The following is a 22,297-nucleotide window of genomic DNA, read 5'->3' as shown; positions in this document are numbered from 1 at the left end:
TTTGTAATTGTGGTGGAGTTATAATTCAGAAAATCAGGAAACCATTGATGAGCATGCCCTCATAATCTATGTATTGTATGGTTATCAGGTTCTGAATGGTGGTTCTGGGACGTCAGGTTCTTCACATAAAATTTCTTTGCTTTTGAAAACAACCCTATGGGGTAGATAGTTTTGCTCCATTGTCAACTGTGAACTCTTAAGCTAAAAGAAGTTAATTAACTTTTGTAAAGGTTGTGCAATATGTGCAAGGCAGCCTTGGAGTATGTGTGAGTCTGACTTTAGAGATCACATTCTCCTCACTGTGTCCTTTGGGTACCCGCTCTGTTTTCTAGTGGGGACCACATTCTTCTCTCATCCCTACAGCTTAGTTTATATGGTCATAGGATTTTGTGTCTGCTCACAAAATGTGTGTTCTCCAAAGCTGTCTTTTTTGGGAAGCTTTATAGAGTTCACAGCTTCATAGACTGGTTTTGGAATGATGGAAAGCAGATATTTCTGCTGAACCAGTGACCCGTGCAGTGCTGTGTTCTTCTTTCCTGCAGTCTTTTGAGTGCTTACTCCAGGGGCTCCAGTAGGGGAGCGGTCTTCAGTCATTGATACTGACCCCAGGGTCAGGAAATGTGAGAGAAGTGGGAGAAAGACGAAAGCATTTGTCATGTCTGGGTTTTATGTAGTAAATCAGAAATTTGGACATCTATGTGTCATCTGGTGGAAAGTTCCATGCTAGCACAGGGTATTATAACATATCTAAAGTTACATAACTGTGATTAGAGTAAATAGCCAAATCAGAAGTTGGTTCCTCAGTGTATATTCTTCCCTACCTTCTGAGTTTATTTCAGAATATATGTATCTCCGCTAGTTCTCCTGGTAGCTTCTTGTATGGGGGTTTTACTTGTATGTTTATTTATGCACCACATTCCTGCATTGCCTGCAGAGTCCAGAAGAGGGCATTAGGTCTCTTGGAACTGGAGTTTTAGATGGTTCTAAGTCTCCACACTGGTGTGGGGTATTGAATCTGGGTCCACTGGAAGACTAAATAATGAACTTAATCACTGAACTGTCTGTCTAGCCCATTTGCAGAATATATCTATCTTTCCTGGAAGTTCCTTCTACCCCTTCTGAATCCCTCTAACCAATTCAACTTCCTCCTCCTCTTTTTTTAAAGACTAATTTTGCCTAATATGTAACTTGATATAAACAGACCCATTGGATATTCTCTTGTCCTTTCTTTCTGTGGGTATAATATGTGGTATTCCTCTGTTATATTTGTAAGTAGTTCATTCCTTTCTGTTGCTGAGTAGCACTCTGTTACATGGATATACTGCAGTTTGATTATTCTTCTGTTGATGGATATTTGGATTGTTTCCAAGTTGGAGCTATTATGTATAAAACTACTTCGAACATTTGTTTATAAATTTTTGTGTGAAAATTTTTGTTTTTTGGGAGGTCATAAATATTTAGCCTTCATTTTTATAGATGAGAACAGTGCTACAGAAGTAACAGGACTTCTTTTAACATGTTTCTCTTTAATATTCATATATGCATATTCTTCCCATTCTTATTCCTCCCAACTACATGTGTTCTCTTTTTAAAGATACCCATGGAGTCCATTTAGTGCTGCCTGTTTGTACATATGGGCAGCTCCATCTGCTGGATAGGGAACACTACTGAGCATGGGTAGCCTTTCAGGGCCCACATCTCTGAAGAAAACTGACTTTCCTTTCCTCGTAGCTACCATTTTTGCCAGATAGCTCCTCAGACAGGGATGGGACTTCACGAGCCCCTCCTATTTGATGCTGGGACTCTGACTCACATGATTTTGTGTGTGGATATGTGCTTCCAACTGCTGGGAGATGATGTTTGTAACTACTTTCCATGATTTCTTAATGTCCTATAGCTAGAGGCAGTGATTTGACTGATTCCAATAAAATTCTTTATACTTTGTAGTATACTTTCCTCAAATTTTGGAGGAAAAGTATGAGTGCATGTGTATATTATAGTATACACATATATATTAATATAATATATATTATATTAGTCTGTGAGTTCAGACTAAGGTTTCTATCAGCTGGAAATTTTAAAATGTAGGTTTCACGATGGGAGGTACAGCTTTACAGGTAGAATGCTTGTTTAATATGTGTTAGGCTGTAGGTTTGATCTCCAGCACTGCAAAAGAAAAAAACAAAAAACCACGTTTCTTTGTGATGCTGACTTTTGAGCTGTGTTCAAGGAATTGGTGGCTTCAAAAGTTTTCTTTTAATTCACATGTGTGTTTGTGTGTGCACGCACATGAACATGTTTACACTTGCTTACATGGACAGAGGTCAGAGGATAAAGTTGCCACAGTTGTTTCTCTCCTACCATATGGGTTCTAGGACTCCAGCTCTCGTCTTCAGACTTGGCAGCAAGTGCCAAGGGAATGATGCCACCCACAGTGAGTTGGATTTTCCCACATCACTTAATTCAGAAAATCCTGCACAGATTTATCTATAGTCCAACCCAGTGCAGACAATTCCTCATTGAGACTGTCTTCCTAGTGATTCTAGGTTGGGGAAGTCGACAATTAAAGCTAACCATCATAGAATATTTAAGATCTAATCTCTTAGGTGTTTTCAAGTATTGGCTTTAACTATAGTGTCTGCTGTACAATAAGCTCTAGAATTTTTTCAGAATCCCCAAGGAATTTTGTACCATTTAATTAGTATCTCTTTATCTCTCTCTTCCTCCCTCCCTTCCTCTCTCATCTTCTAGTTCCTATTACCACTCCACTCTCTGCTTCTGTAAGATCAATTACTTTATATTTCACAAATAGTAAAATCATACAGTATTTATTTCTGTATTGGCTTTTTTCTTAGCATAATATTCTCCAGCTTAGTCTGTGTTGTTAAAAAAATCACAGAATTTTCTTTTCAAAGGTTGAATACTATATCATACTCCTGCACAAACAGCATGTTTTCTTTGTGTGATCATCTGCTGACAGACATTCGGACTGATTATCTTGGATAATTTGATTAATGCTGTAAAGAACATGTAATATCTTTAATATTATTATTTAATTTTATTTAGGTATTTACCAGAAGTGGTTACTGTTGGATAGTATAGTAATTTTAAAAACATTTTGAGGAATCTTCATCTGTTTTCCATAAAGGCTTTACTAATTTACATTCCCCACAATGGTGTGAATGATCTTTTTCTCCTAGCATCTTTGAGACAATATCACTTGATCCTGGAGTGTAATTTTCTTGATGTTGTGTTTGGATTCATCTATTTTCTCAGATATATTGGTTTGTAGTCTCCTTCCTTCATCTTTTCCTTCCTTTTTACATTCAGTAATGTTGGCATCAGGATAATATTTGTATCATAGACAGAGATTGGAACAGTTCTCTTCCAGATTTTTAGAATAGTTTGATAATTCATAGTAGTTTTATTTAAAAGTTTGGTAAAATTCAGCAGTAAAACCATCTGATCCTGGGCCTTTCCTTGTTGGCAGGCTTTTTAATTCAGTCTCACCACTCGTTATTGAGCTCTTCAGGTATTCTGTGTTCTTGCACTTCTGTTTTTTTTTTTTTTCTTGTCTGAATCGAAAAGGTTTGCCAATTTTACATACAACCCGAGTCTTGCTGGCACACTCCTGTACTCTAGCCCTTGGATAGTGGTGGTAGGTGGATCAGAAGCTCAAGGCCATCTGTGGCTATCTAGAGTTTGTATCCTAAAACTTTAAAAAGATTTATTTATTTTTGTTTTATGTATATAAGTGTTTGCCTGCATGTATGTATGTGCATCTTATGTGTGACTGCAGAGGCCAGAGGGGGTGTCAGAGACCCTAGAACTGGACTTACAGTGTCCTGTGAATGCCACGTGGGTTCTGGGAACTGAATCTGGGTCCTCTGCAAGAGCAGTACACTGCCCTTACCTGATGAACCATAGCTCCAGGCCCCTGAAACATTTCTTAATTTAATTAGATTAAGCAGTTTTTTTTTGGTGGAATCTTGAGAATTTATATGTATAGAATCCTCCCTGGTTGTTTTTTTGCCGACTTGACACAAATCTATACCGATCAGGCTAGAGCAGTGGTTCTTAATCAGTTTATCAGAGGATTTATATCCGTGGGCAAAAAGGAGTCACATGATGAAAGTGTACAATCACAGGGACAAGTCACACGTGATGGGCAAGTCGCACATGGGAAAACATGTTTTTCCATAGAAGCATATAAACAAATAACAATTGCCAGTGGTAATGAATATTCTGAAGTAAATTCACTCCTATCTGCTATACCTGGGAGGTGCATGAAAACATATTTTAAGAACAATTCTGTGTTTTTGAAGAAACTGAGGTCCCAAGACTCCTGCTTTGTATTCTTTGAGTTTTCTCATAAGCAGTTGTAGTTCTCCTCACACAACTCCATTCTTGGACTGTGTTCTAACACCTGCTTTGCTATTTGTATTTCTATTTTAGTTTGTCCCAAGGTGTTTTATTATTTCTCTTTTGATTTCTCTTTAACCTATAGGTTGTTGAATGTGTTGTTCAGTTTCCACATATTTGAATTTTTAAGTTTTCTCATTAATGATTTCTATAATAGTGTAATACCACCTGTGGTCATACCATTTGTTTTGTGGTTTAGCATATAATCAATCCTAGAAAATGTTCCATTTGTGATTATAAATAGTGTATACTCTGCTGCTGAATGTAATATCCTAAATATGTTGTTAGGTTCATTTGATCTGTAGTATTATTCATGTTAACTTTTCCTTAATGGTTTTGTGCCCAGATCTGTTCTTTCTCTAAAGTGGGTTATTGGGCTGGTGAGATGGATCAGTAGGTAAGATACTGATCCCTGAGACCCACATGGTGGAAGGAGAGAATTGCTGTGGCATGCGTGCACATCCCCAATGAATAAGAAAATGTGCTATTTTTTTTAATGTGTGGTTTTAAAGTCCTCAGTCTTAGATCACTGAAACTTTTTCTTCATTTCTGTTAAAATTTGCCCTATCTTTTTAGTTACTCTGAGTTTGGGATATAGTTATAATTGTTATATTTTCTGAGAAATTGACTTTTCATTATCTTATGATAACTTTTTGGCAATTTTTGACTAAAAGTCTGTTCTGTCTGGTAAAATACCTCTGTTTTCTTTGGGATATCATTTACATGAAATAATGTTTTTCAATCCTCCCACTTTCAGCTTATTTTCTTCCTGAAGGATAAAGTTGCTTATTGACAGTGTGTTGTTTGATCATTTTTTTAATATAAATTTGTTTAGCTACTCTTTCCTTTAGATTGGGGGATGTAATCCATTTATAGTAGTGGTAGATAGAAAAGTCCTTATCACAATAAATGGGTTCTGATTTATACATCTTTCACTATCAGTTTCTCTCCTGATATTTTCTTTGTGATTTTGTTTTTAAATAATGATGTTTTGATTTTTTTTATCTTTACTTAATGTGTATCTACTATAGGTTTTTCTCTGTGGTCATCATAGGTATACATAAAGCATCCTGCAGTTATAGTCTCTTCTAAGATGCTAAAACATTAGCTTTACACCTATAATCTCAGCACTCAGGAAGCAGAGGAAGGAGGATTATGTATTAGAGGTTAGCTATGGTAAAATAGCAAAATCTGTCAAGAAAACAAAAACATGCCTTTAGTTCCAGATGTTGGGAAGCAGAGAAAGGTAAGGATTGCTGTGATTTCTTGACCAGTTTGGTCTATGTAGTAGGTTCCAAGACTGCAGGGTTACATAGAGAGACTCTATCTCAATTCCCTCCCCACCAGAAAGAAGAACAAACAACAACAAAAAGACAAAACAAAACAAAACAAGCAAACAAACAAAAAAAACCCAAAAAATCAAAACACCTTCCAAGAAAAAACAATAAACACACACATAAAATTGCATTAACAATCTATGTTAATGATGTCCCAGATTACAACTTTCATGTATTATGTATCTTTATAAATTGTTGAAATTTATAGTTTTTTATTTAGTATTTTGAGACAAAGTTTGCTCTGTCATCAAGACTGGTACTGTACTTCTGGCCCCAAGTGGTTCTCCTTTTTCAGTCTCCTGAGAATCCTGAATTACATGTGCCATTTACTCAGCTTCATTTCTCTTAACTTTCTTGTTAGAGTTAAAAGTTATTTCATACCATCACTGTGGTGGTTTACTCTTAATGTGGTCGGCACCCTTTGATTTCTTGTAGGCTAATCTGTGGTGATGAGCATCCACAGCCCTTGCTTGTTTGGGAGGGTTGCAGTTTTACGTAGGGGTTGTTGAGAAAGTCACATTGGCCAAGACATAGAGGGACCCCATGTCTTAAGAAACATAAAGAGGCCAGTGTGGCCAGATTGGAATGAATACTGGCAAGGAGCAGTGAAGGATGGGAAAATTTGGGGTGAGATAGCTGACTGTGAAGACTGACTTTCACTTGAGTGAGGTGGGGTGGAGTTGGAAGTTTGTGAGCATGGGCAATGCACATGAAGAATACAGTGGTTTACCCATGCCTACATCATGTAGCATGTCATTCACCTCCTTAAAACTCATCTATGTGCTCACCGAACTGCATGTCTGTACCAGAGTGGATTTTGCGACATTGTTCTCACCGTGAAAATAGCCTGTTCTCATTTGTGGTTACCTCCATTTTCTCCCCATTTCTCTACGTTTTGACTCCATTATGTATAATTAATTATTATTAATTATTCTGGAAAGTTCATATAAATGAAATATACAATATGTGATCTTTTATAACTTTTTCATAATGTATAATGTTTTAAGAGTTCACCTGTGTTTAATCCTTTTTATGGCCAAATAATATTATATTGTTTGGTTATATCATATTTGTTTAATCTTTAGCCAATGGGTATTATGCCATTTTGATAATAGCTGAATAATACTATTATGAGCATTTGTAGTTATTTTTTGGGGGTGTCTATGTGTGCATATTCTTGCACTTGAGATTTTGCTTTAAAACTGTATTCTTACAGTGCAGGCAACTGAGTCCATGCCCTCAAGTATATGAGGCAAAAACTCTACCATTTGGCCACACCCCAGCCTGAAAGTATAATTAAAAGAGCATATTCAATTGATGAAAGCTATATGACTTGGTTCTTAGAATTAGAACGTTTGATTTCATCTGCTACTTTTATTCAGTGGTTCTTGTTACAGTGTTAGGTACGTGTACACACACACACACACACACATACACACACACACACACACACACACACGTTTCTCTGCTTTGTGTTTCTTTTGAGTGAAAATTTGATTACATTAGTAGGTATCCTGAAAGGTAAGGTTCGTTCTGTGAGGATACTTACATAAAAGGTGATTAAAATGTTCTGATAAAATTTTAGTTTATGGAAGTTCTTTTCTTAAAGATATGTTTTTATTTTATGTTAATGAATTTTCTTGCACATATGTATGCCATGTATGTGTCTAGTGTCCACGGCAGTCAGAAGAGGGAGTCAGAGTCTTGGATCTGAAATTATGGATGGTTGAAAGCCACCATGTGGGTGCTGGGACCTGAACCTGAGTCCTCTGCTAGAGCAACAAGTTCTTATAACCATTGAACCACTCTCCAGCCTCCATTTTATGGAAATTCTTAAGAAGAGGTTACACATTATTTTCTGGTTAAGTTGGGGCTTATTGGTGAGGTAAGTTAGATAATACTATTACAAATGAAATAGAGAAGGCAAGAGTGGATTTCTCACAATAGAGATAAATGTTCATGTAAGTTTTCTTTTAGTTAAACATTATGAATTGGGCCAAGATAGGAAATACGGGACTAGAAAGATGACTCAGCAATTAAAAACACGTGTTGCTCTTGCACAGGACCCAGGTCTGGCTCCTGTACCCGCAGGGTGACTCATAATCCTCTGCAATTCCAGTTCCTGGGGAGTCTGATGCCCTTTCCTGCCTTTACAGGCACATATACTAGGTACATGTGGATTACATTACATGCAGACCCTTAAACATTAAATAAAAATAAAATATGCCTATAAGTCAAGCATATAAAATGTATGGGTGTGTTTTGTGTAAAGACATATACTGAAAAGAAGCTTGGTGCCTCTGGATTAGGATATACTATGATAGTCCTGTAATTAGTGTTGTTTCTTTCTCATTTTGTTTTTTATATTTTGGAGTATTAAGGTACTCTTCAGGGTGGAGTTTTTAAGCTTACTGTATCCTGTGTATCTTAACAGACAATAAAATGTAGTTTTATTCACTTTTTATATTTGCTGTAATGAGGAACATGGAGGATGAGATTTTAACTTTGAATGATTACATATGATTTTATGATAATGCTATGAGTAAGGAAGTATATATATATATACTTATACACATATATGCATATACATACATATATATTTTAATTGCAGGAATCATAACCCATGGGATTATGTGTTAAGTGATCTTGCCAGGGAAGAGAATTAAAAAAATGATGGTAAGTACAGCTATTTTAATCGTATTTCTTTGTTTGTTTATCAGTGTTACATGTGCCATAGTGTGTGCCTGGGAAGATCAGAGAACAGGTTTCAGGATTTGATTGTTTCCTTCCACCCTGTGTTTCCCTAGGATCAAATTCAGTCATCGAGTGTACATGGAGGTTTTTCTTTCCCACCTAGTTCTGCAGCCCTTTTTAAATAATCACTCGGGTTTAATATTAATTAAAAACTATTTGTACCATTGTAACATGAATTCTAATTGGTCTTAATAATAAAAACCCAGAACCAGATATTGTTTAAAGCTGAAAGATCAGAGAAGCAGAGCATCCAGCTACTAGTTCTTACCTCTACTATATCCTTAGACCAAAGGGGCGATCTGGTCCTGTGAATCCTCAGACCTAATGCTCAGACTGAATCCTCAAACTGTATCTGTCTCTGCAAATCCTCAGACTGTCCTGAGCTCCTGTCTTATATTTTTCACTCATCCATATCACTCCTGTCTCCACCTCCCTAGTGCTGGGATTAAAGAATGTGATCTTAATTGCTGGGATGACCTTTTTGTGAGCTCTGCTTCTCTTTTAGACAGATCTTGTATAGCCCAGGGTAGCCTTGAACTCACAGAGATCTATCTGCCTCTGTGTCTGAGTGCTGGGATTAAAGATGTGTGCCACCACTGCCCTGGTCCCTATGGCTAACTAATGATTTAGCTCTGCACTCTGATATTCAGTCAAGTTTTTGTTGTTGTTGTTGTTGTTACAGCATAAACAAAATATCACCACACCTATAACTCAGGCTTATTACTGACTAGCTATTTTATCTTAAATTAACCGATTTCTATTACTCTATATTTTACCTCGAGGCTCATGGCTTGTAATTTCATTTTTCAGGATGTCCTGCTCATTTGGTGTCTGGGTGGTATCTCTCTCTGACTCAACCTTTTTCTCTCTGTATCTCTGACTGAATTTCTTGCCTAGGTATACTCTGCCTTGCTATAGGCCAAAATGGCTTCTTTATTTTCCAATGATAGGAATACATATCTATAGCATACAGAAGAATTATTCCACAGCACTTGGGCTTGGCAGCAAGTGCCTGTACCCACTGAGCTGTCTGTCTGGCTACTGTGATCAAGCTGGTTTAAAAACTAACTTTAGGTTTTCACTTGTTTGTTGTTTGCTTCTCTTTTTCCTACTTCCCTGTCATCTACTTTTCATCTTTAAACTTCAGTCTTAGTCATTGTTTCAGACGCTGCTCCTGCCTCGGTCTGGTGCTTGTGAAATGTGGGATAGGAAAACAACTGAGAACTAGCCTCTCTTGTTACAAGTAAATCCAAGCTGACTTCCTGGGCTGCCTCAATCCATGGTGGGCGCTGATGTAGGGGAACTAAGAACAGAAGCAACCGTGCTCTCATTCCTCATATTTCTACAGCTCAGTGTTTCCAGGCACTTCTGTATACCTGACACTACTCAAAGGAGGGCTTAGGAAGAGGGAATTTAGTCTTGGACTTAGGAAGAGGGAATGTAGTCTTACCCAAGTCCCTCCTTAGGGAGATTTGGGGATAAGGGCAAGTCTTGGAAGTAAGTAGACTGTGGTGAACATTCTGAGTATTTGATTTCTTAGAGTATCTTGGGCAATATTTGAATATAACTTAATACTGGTGTTTATTGCTTTTATTTGAAACTAAATATTTGAACAAGCCTGTGTAAAATCTTTATGTAGCACTAGGTGGCACACTATGACTTCAAGTCAAAAATTTGTTGAGATTTGTAAGAAAAGTGCCCAAGTAAGAATGCTGTTGAAATAGACATCTATAAAGTGATTACGTATCTCATACTCATGGATTCCCCAGTGCTTATACTAAAATGAGTAAAAGCATTATGTTCCTGACAAGTTTACAAGAATTAAGTTGTGAAAAATGATCAGATTTTGTATTTTTACTAAAAGGAGCATGTTTAGCATGTCACAGAAAGCATCCATAATGTAAAATGAAAATTGTTCAGACACATACAAAAGGAATAGTAATATTTGTATATGTTAAATATTAGAATAAAGAAGCCATGTGGTGGTGGCATACGCCTTTAATCCTAGCACTTGGGAAGCAGACACAGGTGGATCTCTGTGAGTTTGAGACCAGCATGGTATACAAAGCGAGTTCCAGGACAACCAAAAACTGTTACACAGAGACACCCTGCCTCAAACAAACAAACAAACAAGCAAAAAGTTGTATACATGAATAAAGAATAAAACAATCCTCAAGCTGGTGGCTTTTTCTTTCCTTCTTTCTGTATTAAGTACAACAGAACTGAGTTTGTAATGGTGACCCCCATGGAGAAAGGGGCATTCAATCTGGTTTCAGGTTTAGTATTACCGCAGTCTTGGGACTGAGCTCATCTGCTTTGGTTCTTGGAAGCTCATTACTTTATGAGGACACAGAGTAGGGAATTTTATGTGATGATGTCTATACCTGTAAGATTTTCTACAGGGGAATAGAGAAATTATCTGAGGGAGCTGAAAGTAAGGCATCTATTTAAACGTAGTCATTCGTCCTGGAGTCAGTTGTGGTGCTTTTGTTTAAAGCTATGGTTGTGTAATCTGAGGGATGGCGGAAAGTTCAGACAAATGGAGAAAGTTTTTGCCATCATTGGGAAGCAGAGGGAAAATAGAGAAGAGATTAGAGAATTTTGCAAATCTAGAGACCATAATATAACACAGGTCCCGGTGGAAGCTTTAATTAGTTAGGTAGATGTTTCTGGTAATTTCAGGACAAGGCCAGAAAAGTGAAGGATAGAAACATAGATATTACGTAAAAGGCTATAAGCTCTGGAGAGAAGACATGAATTCGTCTCTGGTCAGAGTATTCTGATGGGTGGGATCATTTTGTTTCTAGTAGTTTGGATTTCTTTAGTAGTAATTATTTCATTCATTTGTGTACTGAAACTTTATTTTTGTTACTCATAGATTAAGCAGGCATCTTTATTCTCTTTCCCCCATATAACAAATTTTCTATGAGCATATAAGTATGATCTCTCTTTTAGAAATCTTGTTTTTCTTTAACTCAAAAAGTTTTTTTTTTGTTGTTGTTTAGACTTTAAATCTTTTCTCTAATTTTAGTCTTTGATCTGGTCTCTCATTTGCTATTCTTTTTTTATTGTTATTTTGATTGTTGTGGGGCTGGCAGAGGTACAGAGTGGCTCCGGTTCCTCTGCTTGCTGTATCTGTTCAAGCTTTAGGTTGTATTTGTTTTGGAAGTGATTTTAATCTTATTTTATGGTTTTAAACCTTAAGACAGACTTGGTGTCTGATGAGACACATTCCAAACCTCAGATTGGTTTGTGTGTGCATGATGTGGAGGTCAGAATTTGACAGTGGATGGCTCCCTCCGTCTCCTCATTGTTATTCTGGTGCATGTGTTGGGAGTACATGTGTCTGTGTATGTGTATGTGGAGACTAGACGTCAACATTGGGTGTCATACTCTTGCTTTCCACCTTGATTTTTGAAATAGTGTTTCTCACTGAATCTTGATCTCACCTATTGGCCAGGAGCTCTTGGTGTCTTCCTGTTTCTGCTTCTATTGCTGAGATTCTGGCGCATGTTGCCATGCCCAGTTCTTTTTTACTGGGGTTCTGGTGATCAGACCTGTGGTCCTAATGATTGTAGGTTTAGCTAAAATATTTTTTCCTTTTTTCCCAGATAACCAAAAATTTCTCTTTATAGGATTCTTTCCATGAGCTTAAAAGTAAGATGTGATCTGTTTTAAAACCTGTTGCTGCCTTTACTTGATGTCAGTAAGCACTTTATACATTAATTCATAAATCTTTCCCCTTTTATTTTTAGTTCATTATATATTTATTTGTAATTGCTACGTGTGTGCTTGCAAGTGCCACAGTGTTCATATGTGGAGGTCAGAGGACAATTTATGGGAGTGGGTTCTGTTCTTTTACTATGTGGGTACTAGGGATTGTCCTCAGGTCTTCAGACTTGTTGGCTGGAGCCTTAAGGACTGAGCCATCTGTTGCCCCCATCTTATCTTTTGAGACAGAGTCTCTCACTGCACCTGGAACTTGTGTGTTGACTAAACCAGCTGGCCTGACTCTGCCCGTCTGTTCTGGGTTTACAGTTGTGTTCCACATCACTCCGTTTTCACATGGATCTTGGAGACCTGAACTCATTCTCTCATGCTTACACAAGTACTTTAACCACTGAGCATCTCCCAAGCCACTCAAATCAGTTCTTAAGTATTTGCTCTCTGAAGAAGTGTGGAGAGTAAGGAATCTGTTACATATATGCCACGTGGTGATTGACACCTAACAGTCTCATAAATAGTGCTGTTTCAATGCGTCTAGGCTTCCTTCCAGCGCTCCAACAGTCATGACAAAGTGAGGAGGATTGTTGCTGAGGAGGGCCGCACAGCAAGAAACCTGATTGCTTGGAGTGTTCCACTGGAAAGCAAGGATGATGATGGTATGTGTTTTAAAAGTTAGCTTTCCATTTGATGTAAGTTGGGAGGACAGATGGGTGTGCTGCAAGTCTCAATGCTGTGGAAGACATTATGTGAGCTTCAAAACTCAAGCCAGTGTAACAAGGCCCTCTGTAAAAGAAACAAAGCAAAATGTATAAGGGTTTATTTAGTTCTGGAGGGTGAGAAGATTTAAAGTGAATGCGCATAACTAGAACAATGAAGCAAATTGGCACAGTAGGTAAAATACATTTTAAGAAGTATACTTTAAAAAGTATTTTATTTGTTTGCTGTTTTAAAAATAATGAAATTAGCCGGGTGGCGATGGTGCACTTTATTTTTCTCAGTACTCGGGAAGCAGAGACAAGCAGATCTCTGGGAGTTTGAGGCCTAACCTACAAGAACTAGTTCCAGGACAGCCAGGGCTGTTACACAGAGAAACTCTGTCTCAAAAAAACCCAAATAAATAATAATAATAATAATAATAATAATAATAATAATAATAATAATAATGCTAGTAATCTGGTAGGTGAAATGCTGATTTACTAACTTCATAATTTCTGTTTGTCAATTAGTCTTCTAATATAAAGAATAGCACTTCTCTTTTATTTTAAAATATTTATATGTTTACAAATTTTAGTTTGTGTAGATTCATAACTTCTTATTTAGTGGGGTACAATATATGTCTCTCTCTTGATGTTCAGATTGTTGTAGATTAGACTAATGGGAGATTCTTGGTGCTCCTGTTTCCTCTGAGTCCTTCGCTCATTGTTTGAGAACAATTTTACATGATAGGAGTTTTCAAGTCAGCTAAGAATACACTTAGGCTTCATTGTAGAATGCTTATATTTAAAGTCCTTGTTAAAAAAAATCCAGCGCTGAATATTCCTTTCTGAGAAAGCCATTGAATAAAGCAGTCTCTGGGAATTAACAATGTAGATTTAAAAATCAACAAAACAAGAAAACTTCATCAGTCATTCATATATTCATTGATGATAAATAAAACTGTACTCGTCTGTGGTTTCTGGATGGAAATTAGGTACTAGAGATGCCTGAATGTGTTGTGTTGTTTAGTTGTATATATGTATCAATCACCTATAGTTTGTACGTTATCTCTTATTATTTATGTGTCTATTTACTTTTTCATGCCTTGAAGGAAAACCTAAATGTCAAACTGGTGGAAAATCTAAGAGGACAATTCAAGGCACTCATAAAACCACTAAACAGGTATAGCATATACACCTTTTCTATTAATCTGTTGTAATTCATTTCCTGAGTATATTATCCATTATATATTTATATTTAATGATTTGCATATTGTCTATATTTTACTTACATAAAAATTTATTGTCACATTTTTAAAATTTAATAGTGTAGATTCTGTATTCAATATTTACCTAACCCTAAGTACTTTATAAATATATACTTTCTTGTTGTTCTCATAGTAACTCTTATTTTCTTCACTTAACAAAGTGAAGTTATGAGCAGAGGATATTAGCCATTGGCTGTGCAAGCATGAGGACCTGTATTTGAATCTTCATCATCCATATTTAAAAAAGCCAGATATGGCAATATGTACCTGTTACTCCAGTTTTGAAGGTCAGATATAGGTGGATCCTAGTAATTCGCAGAATGACTAGTTAGCTTCCCTAGCCAAAGCAGCAATCTTTCAGTTTACTGAGATACCTTGCCTTAAAAGGAATAAGGTAGAAAATAGTAGATGAAGACACCCATGCTCCTCCTTTGGCCTCCATCTGTGTGTTCTAGGAGTGAACACCTGCACATTTGAGTGCAGTCTCCCACAGAATCACAAGAATGTGAAATTACTATCTGAAGAGAGGTAGATGCTCAGAGAGCTACATAACGTCCCAGCGAATGACAACCAGCAGTGTTTCTGCCCATGCTGCAGCTTTCAGTTTATAGCCTTAACCTTTCTACCACCTGCTCCATATGTGGGAATTTATAATATTTTTAAAGCAACGATACTTTTCATTTGTAGAAGTCACAATTTAGTGACTTTAAAACTTTCCAAGTAGATTCAGTAGAGCTGTATAGAATCCAGACCTTCCTCCTTTTTAAAAAAATGTTCAGGATAATTATAGTGAACTTTTCATTTTTTCTTTTCATATTTGTTATTTTAGCTTGATATTATTAGATATATTAAGTTTATATTAGCCAAAAACTTTATATAAAAAAAGCAAAGTTTAGATCATGTTATCATTTGAGTTCACAAAGAGTGCACCTTACAGAAACATCAATAACAAAATTTCTTTTTAGATATGAATAAAAGATATTTTAAAAACAGTATAGAAAGAAAACCAAACTTTCTATTTAGGAGTAAGTGGAGTTGGGGAACACAAACTGCATGGTCAAAGCATCTAGAAGATGAGTTCCAATGGGATAAGAAGCCTGGGTGCCCTTTGTGGTAGGAAACAAATTCAGGTTCTGATGTGAAAACATAGTCCTGTACAGGACTGTGTAATCTTAGAATGAAAGAGACACCCAGACACTCTGTCAAAGGGTGAAAAGACTGATAGCAATGTCTGAAGGCAGAGGAGACTGCTCTCTGGAGTAACCCTCTGATTGGAGACTCAGTCTGTCTTACTCCTTGTGGGAAAGCTGTAGGCTCCAGTAGAAGACCCAGGAAGTAGAACTATAAGGCGCCAGATTGGTGGTATCTAAAGGTAAACAAAGTAAGGAAGTGAAAGACACAAAACTCAAAACAAGTTTGCCAAATAAAATATCAAAGCATATGAAGAAAATGCCATGAAACACAGTCAGTACTTCATACAAATGAGAATTTCCTCCTTAGGACATGAACAGTAAGATGCTATTCCAAGGAGAACTTTCAAATAAACAAGTTTAGGTTCCTCAAGAGAAAGAATAGCTGTACAGGAAATTTGGTAAATTATAAAATAAAGAAATGAACTTTTAATTTTAAATATTTATAGATTATCAGTCAAAATTTGAAAAACTGCAACTGATAGAGTAAATGGCACATTGGAAAGAGATTAGTGCAAGAGCCACAAACTGGAGGGTGCTCTGAGGAGGATTTAGACGATGAGAGGCTGAAGACATGGAAGCTGTGAAAGAATCTAGGATGGAATTTCTAGTTCACGTCTTCTAAGGCTTCCAAAAGTAGGAAATAAATGGGGCGCTGAAAGTTTTTTCAGTTGCCGAGTTCTCCGGGGCTTTAGTACATAAACTGGAGCTAAGCAGCATAAAGGAAGGTAACTTTTAGCTCAGCTCTGTTACAGTCTTCAGAACAGCAGGGCAAAGGAAAGTCTTTAAGCTTCCCAAAAAGTCCCACCACATAGGATTACAGGTGACAGCAGTCTCTGTAAGCACAGAAAGACAAAGGAGCTGTACCTGAGAGTTCTAAGGCAAGTGAACCCAGAAAACACTTAAGCTTAAGTTCTGTGCTTAGTCAAATAATTATTCCATTACGGAAGTGAAATAAAATCAGTTTTAGATACACAAAGACTAAGTTTAACCATTGTTTTAGTTTGTCTTGTGCTGCTGTAAAAAACTTCCGCACAATGGGCAATTTAAAAGCAGTAGCCAATTATCTGGTATATAGTTCTGTGTTCTGGAGGCTGAGAAATTCAAGGTCTTGGGCCCAGTCTGTGAGAACCGTCTACCTGTCGCCGCTGGCAGAAAGTATCATGCCAGTATCATGAGAATGGGTTTGTTATTCCATGAATAAATGAGATCAGCTGGGTTGGCAGGATGACTCTGGGTAAAAGTGCTTGCTAAGAAGCCTGATGATTTGACTTTGGTCTTGGGATCCACATGGTGGAAGGAGAAAACTGACTCCCACAAACAGTTGTCTGCCCCCACACTTGCACTGTGGCTTGTGTGCATAGGGTGCGTGCACGTGGACTCTTCCTCTCTCAGAGCCTTTAACTGCCATCGGGTCCTCAGCTAACGGTGGGGCTTCGGGACTTCCTTACCCCTCATGCTGGGATTTTTACTGGAAAAATCTGCCTCTGGTTTAGGGTAGAAATTTATTTGATGAGCTCAAGTGTGACAAAAACTGAAAAAAATATTCTCAAATATTTATGTTGAAAGATATGCTTTATAAAAAAAACCCCTAATTCCTAGAAGCCTTTTACTTACTTTTTTAAATGTTTTGTTTATTTCATCAGAGTACTGCCGTAGACTGTAAAATAACATCCACAAGTGGAGAGAAACATTTTGACAAGAGTCCCACAAAGGCAAGGCACCCACGGAAAATTGACCTAAGAGCTCGATACTGGGCGTTTCTTTTTGATAATCTTCGCCGGGCAGTAGATGAGATCTATGTGACTTGTGAATCGGATCAGAGTGTGGTGGAATGTAAGGTAAGGTGTGCTATGGATCCTTCATCTAAAGTCAGATGCTTTAAAAGTTTTCCTACTTCTGACTTGCTAACCTCACGTTTTTTTTGGGGGGGGGGGTTTAATTGTATCCTTTTTACTTCATTACTTGTAATGAGAATTGTTCTTTTGACGTTTACCCTAAGATTGGCTAACACATGCTAGAGGCTTTATTGATTTGTAAGTTTTTAAATCTTGAACTTTTTGTTTGTTAAGTATTCTGTAAATGATATAGTAGAAAGCTGTTTTAACTCATAGTCCTAGGGAAGGAATTAGATGGTGTGTGTGTGTGTGTGCATGTGCACAAATGCGTGCCTTCCCAAGAAAACACACAAGTAGGAATTTAAAAGTAGTATCTGAGGCAGGGTGGTGTTGGTGTGCACCTTTTATCCAACCACTCGGGAGGCAAGAGGCAGCGGCAGGAGGATCTCTGTGAGTTTGAGGTCAGTCTGATCTACAGAGCTAGGTTCAGGGCAGCTAGGGCTGTTACACAGAAAAACCCTGTCTCACCTCCCACCCCCCAAAAGAGTCATATCTGCATATCTGACTACTGTAAGTGATTATGGTGAGATTTCCATTTTTTGTTTGTTTGTTGTTTCATGTTTTAGTTGGAAATTGCTTCCTTCCTGCTGAGATAATTAGCATGCTTTTAATTCATTCTGATTAGAGAAAAGAGATTGATTGCTAACTGTAACATGATTAATAAAAACCCAGAGACAGATATTGGGGTTCAACCCGAAGGTCAGAAAAAGAATACATCCAGCCACTGGCTCTTACTTCTATGTCAGTCCAAAATGGCAATTCTGCTACTGGGAATCTTCAGAATTGAGACTGTCTGAGAGCTGTCTCCTCCATTTTATATTCCTCTCTAATGCTGGGATTAAAGGCATGCACCACTACCACCCGGTTTCTATGGCAAACTCCTGGAATTATAGGTGTGTGTCACCACTGCCTGGTCTGTAAGGCTGACCAGTGGGGCTGTTTTGCTTTTCTGATCCTCAGGCAAGCTTTATTTATTAAATTATAAATGAAATGCCACTACAGGAGGTTAGGATGGCAAGGGGGCCTACATTTGGGTGGCCCTTGGAGATTCTGATCTTGAGGTGTCATGTACCTCCCTGCCCCCCGCTAAAGACAACTCACAGTTGCAGCCACAGCTCTTATGATGAGTGAAGCATCGTCATCGCCCTCTAGTGTTGCTGTGTTTGAGGAGCACTCACTGGTGTAAGGAACTGTCTTTTATTTCTGGTACTGGTACTCGTTTATCCAAAGTTGTATGCAAGTTTAATAATTATGAAGATTTTTAAATGTAAATTATAGGTTAAGAGTTAAAGGTGGATGGCAGGGGCTGGAGAGATGGCTCAGCAGTTATGAGCACTGACTGCTCTTCCCCAGAGAACCAGGGTTCATTTCCCAGCACCCACATGGCAGCTCACAACTGTCTGTAACTCTAGTTCCAGCAGACCTGACACACTCTGCTGACAGACCTGACATACATGAAGGCAAAATACTAATGCTCATTAAAGGAAGAGTGAGAAAGGGTTTGAGAAAATTAGAGTGAAGATTGTGCTATGAGGTGATGCTTGAAGTCTCATGCTAGCTTCACGTTATGCTCATTTTCTCCTCCGCTCTTCTGTCTACTCTAACTTCTAAATAATGTAAACAGACACAATTTGATCATTAGTCCAAGTACATGCTGTAGTACAATTTTTATTCCTTTTAGTATTTTTCCTCTTTTATCATTATCAAAGCTCTATGCTTTAATTTTGTATTTGGTTAGTATATTTGTAAGACACAAAACTCAGATTTCCCTGGTGTTTTAGTTTTTATTTATTTTTATGTTTACGGATGTTTTGCCTACCTGTATGTTGGTGCCTGGTGCCCGCAGAGCCCAAAAAAGGACATCTGATGCCCCCAGGGACTGGCATTTGAGACACTTGTGAGCTGCCATGTGGTTGCTGGGAATTGAATCCCAGTTCTCTGGAAGAACAGCCAGTGCTGCTAACTACAGAGAAGTTGCTAGCAGCATCCTCTTATTTTTCAGGTGATTTAATCTGTGTTTTATTAAAGCACCAGATGTTCCATTGGTGAGTTTTGTTCCTTGACTGAGTAATCACAGCTCAGTTTGGTGTCCATATTTAATAGCAGTTAATAAGAAGCGCAGCATAGTAGTGAAAGGTATTTTTATTTTACTCAGGATTGTTGACCTGATTTCCCCCCCCCCCCGTTGGAAGGTATACTTTAGTTTCAGCCATATTACTACATGATTTTCTAGGCACTGACATTCCCAGAATATCACACTCCAACCTTACCCCTCCATTTCTTTTGCTTCCCTACAACGAGGGCTAAAAGATGGACTGAAGAGATGTTGTCTTTTGTCATTTGTGCAGTTAGTATAGTGGTGGCCAGCCCCCTTCTTTGTTCACAGTAAAGTCTGAGGAGTGGACTAAGAGAATTTTGTTAGGACATTTGAGGGTCTAGACACACAAAAAGGGGAAGGATAAAAATCTCTGGATGGATATTTGCCTTGACTATGATGTGTCCAGAATCTATTAAAGAATTTTAAGGGAAAGAGTGCTGAGAACACATTTGTTTCCTTTCCATGTTTCCAACTTGAATCTGGAGTGTAGGGAACTTGACATAAATTTGTCGTTCCTTGGTGGTGGGGGTGCTTTTAGAGATTAGTGTCACCTGTATCTTAGAGTGTTTATGGTTAACCACTTGCTGTAGCTTCCCATTCCCACGTGAGGGGCGCTTGGGTAGTATGCTTCTGAACACTGGCTGAGTGTGTAAAGAATTCTGACAGATTTGAGCAGAGGGATCCAGTGTGAACTTGCACACTTCCTGGAGATCACATATGGTACCTGTGCAGAAACCATGATCTGTGCAGTGATGAGGTTGAGGCCACTGACTTCAAATTGAGTCAGAGAAAAGAACCTGAACATGTCCTGTCTTGGGAGCACTTTTGTTGTCAGATGTTTGGGGATAAAAGCTGAAGATTCAGAGAAGCAGTTCAGTCAGCAACTAGAGAGACCTTTTACCTCTCCCAAATCCTCAGACTGAAGGGATGATCCTCTCCTCAGACTGCATCTGCAGACTGTATCTGTCTACACCAAAACTCAGACTACAGTGAGCACCTCTCTCCTCCCACCTTATATTCATCTCTGTACCCAACCATATCACTTCTGTCTCCTCCTCCCTAGTGCTGGGATTAAAGGTGTGTGATCCCAAGCTAGGATCATCTTTGTGTGAGCTCTGTTTCTCTTTTAGACTGAATCAATTTCACGTAGTCCAGTGTGACCTTGAACCACAGGGATCCCTCTGCCTCTGTCTGGAATTAAAGGTGTGTGCCTTTAATTGCTGGAATTAAAGGTGTATGCTTCCACTACCTGGTCTCTAGGGGCTTAGCTCTGCACTCTGATCTTCAGGCAAGCTTTTTTTGTTAAAACACAAACAAAACATTCCTACACACTTGAATGATGATAGTCTTTTGTGCTGGCTATTTTTTTTTCTCACCTTGACTCAAACTAGAGTTATCAAGAAGGAGGTAGCAGCCTCAGTTCAGAAAATGCCTCCTAAATATCAGGCTGTAGGAAAACCTGTATGGAATTTTCTTAATTAATGATTGATGTGGGAGGGCCCAGCCCGTTGTGAGTAGGGCCACATTTGGGCTGGTATCCTGGGTTCTATAACAAAGAAAGCAGACTGAGTAAGCCATGAGGAGCAAGCCAGTAAGCCACATTCTTCCATGACCTCTGCATTAGCTCCTGCCTCCAAGTCCCTGTCCTGTCTTAGTTCCTTCCCTTACTGCTTTTGATGATAAACTGTTAAATAGAACAGCACGTGAAATAAACCCAGTCTTCCTAATTTGTTTTTGGTCATGGTATTTTATTAAATCAATAATAACTTTTAAGACACCTTTTGCTGTACAAAACTTTAGATTTTTTTAAATCATGATTTTATTAATATTTGGGAATTTCACGTCATGAACCCTGAGCACACTCACTTCACAGATATCCCCGGCCAACTCCCACCCTTGTGACCACCCCCACCCCAAGAAAAAGAAGAAGAAAGAAAAAAACAAGTCTAAATTGTATTCCTTATATACTCATTGGAGTGTAATCAAACTCCAGGTGGCCAGCCCCTTATAGAAAATTGAGTCCTTCCCTGACTGTGCTGCCACCAGGAGCCATCAGCATCCTTATCACGAGTTTTAAGAATTCTCCTTGATGACTTTCTGTCTAGGCTGTTCCTTTTTAGGGGGTATGGTGGGGTGGAAGTATGGTTTGCCACAGAAGCCTTCAGTGTCCTTATTTCTCAACTGAGTCTGCAGTCATCAATACCATGCCTAAAGAGTCAGTCATCAGGAGCACGAATCATGGACTTATACATGGTCTCTGGCATTAGCGTGCACCACTAACCTCAGCATGGTCTCCAGTGACAGTACAGACCATGGACATCATCATGTCCTGTTTTTGAAGCAGTACTATGTACCCAAACATGGCTCCCAGTGACAGTAGGCACCATGAACATCAACATGGGTTCACATGGCAGTATACGCTACTCACATAAGCATGGTGTCCTGCAGGAGCATGACCCATGGATTGGCATAGCTTCATGTGGTGACCCATACCAAGGATCAATGACATCCTTATGGCCTTCATTTGTAACTTGTCAGGGACATCAACATAGATCCTGGCTGCTGTAGGGCCACAGACTTCCCCAGGAATCTTGGGCTTCCACAAAGCCCAGGGCAGCATACCATAGATACCAACGTTGCCTCAAGGGGTAGCATGGACAATGGAGGTCTTTTGAGGAAGTCCATTCTATAAAATGAAGCATTCTTTATCTTGGACATCCTGTCATTGCATAGAACCAGAGCAATGTTCAGGGACTGAGTCAGCTGGGCAGCTGGGCAATGTTCAGGGACCGAGTCAGAATTCAAGCTCCAGGCTGCTGCACACCACCATGTCCACCCTACTGGCTTCTGGGAAAGGGATATATTCCCCTGTCCACTGCAGGATTCTTTCACACCTACCACCAATATTG

At 38.4% G+C, this 22,297-nt stretch overlaps 1 protein-coding gene across 4 annotated transcripts in view; it reads left to right on the top strand.

The window, feature by feature from the left end:
* Scaper (S-phase cyclin A associated protein in the ER) overlaps positions 1 to 22,297 on the top strand; it is a 354,060-nt gene that overhangs the window by 5,517 nt on the left and 326,246 nt on the right. For all 4 annotated transcript variants that reach the window (XM_085688786.2, XM_085688784.2, XM_085688782.2 and 1 more), the window contains exons 2-5: positions 8,371 to 8,435; positions 12,778 to 12,895; positions 14,047 to 14,117; positions 17,039 to 17,233. In XM_085688786.2, the coding sequence (XP_085544912.2) occupies positions 8,430 to 8,435; positions 12,778 to 12,895; positions 14,047 to 14,117; positions 17,039 to 17,233 (390 nt within the window). In that variant the 5' untranslated portion in view covers positions 8,371 to 8,429. The remainder of the gene's footprint in view (positions 1 to 8,370; positions 8,436 to 12,777; positions 12,896 to 14,046; positions 14,118 to 17,038; positions 17,234 to 22,297) is intronic.

This window comes from Myodes glareolus, chromosome 4 (genome assembly GCF_982192425.1).
Source record: "Myodes glareolus chromosome 4, mMyoGla1.1, whole genome shotgun sequence".
Taxonomy (NCBI): Eukaryota; Metazoa; Chordata; class Mammalia; order Rodentia; family Cricetidae; genus Myodes; species Myodes glareolus.
This window is presented reverse-complemented; position numbering and strand designations above follow the sequence as displayed.